The 6,115-nt window shown below is 35.8% G+C and overlaps 1 protein-coding gene across 1 annotated transcript in view; it reads left to right on the top strand.

The window, feature by feature from the left end:
* Positions 1 to 5,251, top strand: part of LOC106109990 (nose resistant to fluoxetine protein 6-like) — a 13,260-nt gene extending 8,009 nt beyond the window's left edge. The window contains exons 8-14 of the mRNA XM_013291660.1: positions 670 to 838; positions 1,314 to 1,507; positions 2,020 to 2,173; positions 2,733 to 2,892; positions 3,463 to 3,605; positions 4,392 to 4,501; positions 4,977 to 5,251. Coding sequence (XP_013147114.1) covers positions 670 to 838; positions 1,314 to 1,507; positions 2,020 to 2,173; positions 2,733 to 2,892; positions 3,463 to 3,605; positions 4,392 to 4,501; positions 4,977 to 5,058 — 1,012 coding nt within the window. The 3' untranslated portion in view covers positions 5,059 to 5,251. The remainder of the gene's footprint in view (positions 1 to 669; positions 839 to 1,313; positions 1,508 to 2,019; positions 2,174 to 2,732; positions 2,893 to 3,462; positions 3,606 to 4,391; positions 4,502 to 4,976) is intronic.
* Positions 5,252 to 6,115: the final 864 nt, after the last annotated feature.

Here is a 6,115-nt window from a genome sequence, read left to right as displayed (position 1 = left end):
AAAGTAATAATAATTGTACAATATAGACATAACAGTTACAATAAGGTAGGTTTACTATTTTCAAGTAACTATTTCGTTACTTTTTAGTGTAATGTTTTTTTGAGAATATTTTGATTTGTTTTTAGTGCATTTTGTTTTGTTTTTAGTGTATTTTGTTTGGAAGTCGGTTTTGTTTTTTTGTATGCATATGTACTATTTATTTATTAGAATATACATAAAAATATGTCTGTTTTATTATATTTATATATGCCAGCCAGACATCGATAAACTAATTTTAAAAAAGCTAAAAAAAACAGTGAAACACTAGATCATTGCATACATATTCCATCCCTCTATTTGAGAATTTAATATCAATAAAAGTAAATAAATATTTAGTTTAAATTCCGTCGCATAGCTCCACAGTAGGGGATAAAGAAAAGGGTCACAATTTTCCTATGTTACTAATATTATATATGTGAAAGTTTAGATGGATGGATGGATGGATGTTTGTTAGTTTGTAGCCTAAGCGAATGAATGGATCTCAATTAAATTTGGCATAGACGTAAAGGATAGTGTCGAAGAACACATGAGCTACTCGATTTTGATTCATTTTTTTCCACGCGGATGGAGTCGCGGGCGAAAGCTAGTTTAAAATAAAACCAAGCTATTCCTTACTATTTTTTTTTGCAGGCTTATATGGTGGTACATAGCTGTTCAAGTAACTATAATTTTCATACTGCCTCGCTTCGGCTGCGGTCCGCTTTGTTCGAGATATATGGATTATGAACAAGGAGCTTGTCTTAAAACTTGGTGGTTAGGTTTGCTGATGATGGTCAATTATATCGACAGGACTAATATTGTAAGTATGCTTGTATATTGACTTCGTTGATTTTCTTCTAACTAATGTCCCCTAGCCCCATGCATAATTATTATTCTCTTAGTCTTTTCCTTTTTTGTCCGGTTTGGGTGGGGGAGGGGACGATAGGAAAGGAATCAACCTGTCTATCTGTTGGAGTCCGTTTTAACATCTTCGCACGAATGTGTCGGCCCCAGTAATACCACACAGAAGACAGGCGTGAAGTGGAAGCAATTCCGCATACAGCCTGATGAGTATGCAGGAGGCCTAATTTTAGTCCCTTTCCCTTCCCACCATTTTCTTATACTGAAAAGAATCGGAAGGAAAAGTGGATTTGATTTGATTAAATATCGTTATTTTCGTCTCCTCCTTTTGTAGGCAACGCCTCTGCAATTACGATGGTGGAATTCAGGTGGTGCTCGAGTAACACCTTATGATATAAAAAAACTACTGTTACTTACTTCGTTATTTTTTTCAGTGTCATCCTCCATCTTGGTATATATCAAGCGATTTCCAGTTAACATTGCTGGCTACGTTATTATTTTGGATACATCAAAAACATCCACGAATAGGAAAGATCTGTTTTAGTATTTTGGCATGCCTCAGTATTCTACTGCCGGGTATAGCAGCGTACAATACGCCAGAACTAGGAGATAATCCATTTCACTTCCAGTAAGTTGAAGCTATCTTCGTTTAGCTTGCTACTATGTCCGCGTATAAAAAAATTATAAATAGTCTGTATTCAGACTATCTTCTGTCTGTATCAGACTATCTTCTACATCTTTGTCAAATTCCATCGAGATCGTTCCAGCCGTTTAGGCTACAAACTCCAACAAATATCCATCCATCCATACTTTCACATTTATAATGTTAGTAAGTCCGCTCGGAATAAAAAAAAATTGAATTATCTGTGTTCTTTCGGACTATGTTTTCCATCTGTGACAAATATTGTTGAGATCTGTTGTGGAAATATGTATCCATCCAACTAAACATTCGCATTAATGCTCGGTTCATACTTGGCCAGTCACAAATTGTAGGAACTCACTGATGTGTTTACACTATGTCAGTTAATTGCCAGTCCAGTTATCAACCGCTACTAACCAACTCTTACTGGTCATGTGTGTAACGCGCGTTACAATAAAAAGTAAAAAGATTTGTTAAACTTATTAAGTATTTTTTTACAGATTATACAATGTAATGAGGAATGTAGAAGATTCTAAATTTTTCGCATCATACTTACAAACACACAATAGAGCGAGCCCTTACCTCGTGGGCCTGATGCTCGGATATGTTATGAACAATTACGGAGTAAAGGGTTTTAGAAATAACTTTACAAAGGTATGTGCGTTTATATCTTAATAAATCTTTCAAAATTATCTTCCCCTTCTCCTACTCCCGTAGGGCGCAACAGATTTTTGTCCTCCACATAACTCTATCATCCGTCATCTCAGTCATCACTCCCTTCTTGATCATGTTACCTTCCCCGCAATCCATCCATCTCTTTCTAGGTCTACCTCTACCGATGTATATTCATAACTAACGTCCTTGTTACATGCAATTCATCCCTCATAACATGCCCCAATGCTAACCTTTTATTCCTTACCTTCACTACCACTGGGGCTTACTATCAAACTTCCTCTAATACACTAATTTCTGAAGACAAACATCAAGTGGAAGTAATATCGTCTGATAAGTCTGCATGCCTGCTTAGTTCTAGTCTCCCTCCCCTTTTTTAATAATAGAGGGGGGTTGGGCAAGTTTGACTTATAGAACGGTTATGTATCTTTTATGTCCTTTGTTGTTAAAAGCATCGACAACGCAATTTGAAGGTGTCTATGGGCAACTAATTTAGATTGCTAATACCTCGTGCTTATATATTTTGGTGTATTTGTTACAGAAACAATTATTTGTTTACGTTACGCCATTTATCGCTGCAATCGTATATTTACATACGTGGAGTTACAATCTACAAGTAATGTTATACATTGTCTTACATAGAATTATGTGGGCTTTTTTTAATTGCGGAATAATAATTATGTGCGAATATGGAAGTTTGCGTAAGTTTTTTATACACTGTCTACGAACGAAATATCTGGCCTGATTACTAATGTCAAATATGAAAACGGCATTAAAAAAAACTTGACTTGACAGCTACAGTTCCAATAGAATCTCGTGTTGAGACAATTTTTATTATTGACAGGTAGATTGACAGACCTACCGGGTCAAAGAACTTGGTCCGTCTGTAGTTGGAAGTTGGAACAGCTGTCGTTTAACACTTAACTGCTTTGTAATTTTCATCATCGTCATCATCACCACCAGCTATACGTCCCCTCCGAGGGGTTCGGAGCCTACACTAAATTAGGGTGACTTTGCCGATATGTGCAGGTTGCATCGCGATGTTTTCCTTCACCGTAAGAACGTCGGGTAAATTATGTACATATGAAAATTCGAAAAATTGAAAATCACATTGGTACAGCGGGATTCGAACCCAAGACCTGTAGATTACCTGCTTAAACCACTGAACCACCGACGCTCTCCCTTGTAATTTTACTGTTCTGTATTTTTTTTAAACTCCACACGGATGGAATCGCGTGCATAGCTTAGGTATACAATATTTTTGTTTCTAGCGTACATCAAAGAATTTCTCTCATGGTCTATCTTCTTGCCGCTTAGTAAACTAACATATGGGATATATATGATACATTGTGTTACAATAATGTATAATTCTACATCAATGCGAAGTCCTCTGCACTACAATGGTTATTTATTAGTAAGTATGGTACAGACAGTTTTAGTAGTCCCTATTATAGGAATCTGGAAGAGTCTCTTTTAATTACGTATTTACAAATCATACTAAACTATATTAATAAAGAGGAAAGATTTGTATTTTTGTACGTATTGTAATAACTCAAGTAGCGCCAGTGGTGGAGAAATTGAGAAGCAAAAGGTTAGCGTGGTATGGACATATGCGAGACGATGGGAACATAAACCTGAAAGTGTTAAGAATGTGGATGGCTACAAAGAGGAAGACCGAAGAAAGTATGGATGGATTGTGTGAAAGAGGATATGCTTAAGAAAGGAGTGGATTCAGATATGACGGCTGATAGAGATGTATGGAGCAGCACATACTGTGCCTACCCTCCATAAGGGATAAGGGCAAGTTGATGATGATGATTGTAATAACTCAAAAACTACTGGTTTGATTCCTGAATTCTTAAAAAACTTTATCAGTGAGTAACATAGGCTATTTTGTTACTAACTTCTAGTTATAATGATTCCATTACGACGTGCGACTAGCCAGCAGATAAACAAGTTCAAAAAAGATTTAACATAAGACAATCTACTGCTCTTTAATGTATATAGGTATAGTTCTTTTCAAATATCATGGCGGCTTAAGGTCATCACCGCGCTGCGCAGAAGTTGAAAACCTCCAAGGTATCTAAAAAAAACTATGACTAAATAAAAAATGGTGACACCATTATGTATGTCTCTGAGTCGCTGCTTACTATGATAGAGTTTTAAAAAACTTGTTCATAATTATGTTTGTTCTTTACAGACTGAAAAATTCTTAGGAAACTTAACTTTGTCTTGCTTCATAAGTTTATTTTTCTTGCTGTTCGTCGAAGCGCCTCTCAACAATCTAATCAAAATGTTGCTTGATTCAATGTAAGTTAAGAATACGAGTAATATTACTTTATTTTATACATTGCTTTTACTTAATTTTAACAGTGGCAGAGCCCGCTTTAACATCGCACGAATGGGCCAGCTCGCCCGGTGTAATACCACGACCACACAGACACAGGCGTGAAGTGGAAGCAATTCCGCGTTTCGTCTGATGAGTGTGGTGCCGGAGGCCTATTTTTAGTCCCTTTCCCTTTCCACCCTTTTCTTAAGAGGAAAGGATGGGAAAAGTGGATTTGACGATGGAGGAGACGCATAGGAAGGGGAAATGTCCTCTTTATGTGCGTCTCCTCCTCCGTCAATTAAGGGTAGGCAACGCATCTGCAATTGCGTATGTCTATGGGCAGCGGTCGCTTTCCATTTCGGTGGATTCAAGTGGCCGCTTGCTCGTTTGCCATCTTATGTTATAAAAAAAAAAATGTCTGTAAAGTAAGATTGGCATTTTTTTTTATTTTTACAGTGGCAATAAAGAATTAAAGAAAAACATCGACAAGAATACAGAAGCTACAGAATCATCAGAGGATAAAAACAAAGATTTATAACAAACTTATTGCAAGCGTTTCTTTCCGTGTGAAACTAAAAAAAATGTAACCTGTCTAGATGTGGGCTATCCGTGTAATGTCTACTTTATTCCTTAAATGTCTTTTTAGTGTTAAATAAAGCGTTATTAATAAATACAACAATTATTGCTGATATAAATTTCACAGGCGCCTATAATTTGTAAGTTAATTTGAAGGACAAATAAGAACTCAAATTTTAATATTATTATAATATTATAAATGCGAAAGTTTAGATGGATGTTTGTTTGAGTTTGTAGCCTAAACGGCTGAACGGATTTCGATTAAATCTGGTATGGACGTAGAGGATAATCTGGAAGAACACATAGGTTACTCACTTTTTTAATGTCGCGGGCGTAAGCTAGTGCAATATAAATATCGAAACTGGAGAACAGACCAAAGACTTCTCTTTAATCTCACACAGTTAATACTCACCAATGTTTTTTTAAAGTAATCAAACAAACGAATTACGAAATATTACATTTTAATAATTATGTTACATACTCGTAAATCAAAACAGTCAATAAAATACAATCACAGTTTCACATCCGTCACTTCGGTTGTCGTATCTATAAAGCCATCTTCATTACTCGATACCAATTCATCAACTAACTCGTCATACAAATCTCTAGTACTTGGATTATGTACATTAACCAATTGTCGTATATTATCTATCATTTTTTCAATATTATCCAACGCGATTAAAGTCGAATTTTCCACAGCTAATGCATCCGAGTTAATATAACGTTCACTTAATACATTATCACCAAAATTTTCAAAAGATATCTGATCGTTGTCACAGCATCTATTTAAAGATAAATGTACAACTGGTCTACCGTATATACAACTGATCAGTATAAACAATACTAGAGATACTAGAACACAAAACGCTAGAAATCTCCACCACATTTTGTAGACCACATCTTAAATATGGGACTAAGGATCGCTGTAGCGACCTATTCAGTCCAACGACGATGTTTTACTGCGACTAACAATTAAAAATGATTTACGCTCGTATTGTTATGATGTATCAAAATATATT

This window comes from Papilio polytes, unplaced genomic scaffold (assembly GCF_000836215.1).
Source record: "Papilio polytes unplaced genomic scaffold, Ppol_1.0 DF820956.1, whole genome shotgun sequence".
NCBI classification, from domain to species: Eukaryota; Metazoa; Arthropoda; class Insecta; order Lepidoptera; family Papilionidae; genus Papilio; species Papilio polytes.
Note: the sequence above shows the minus strand (reverse complement) of the source record. Positions and strands in the feature narration are given on the sequence as shown.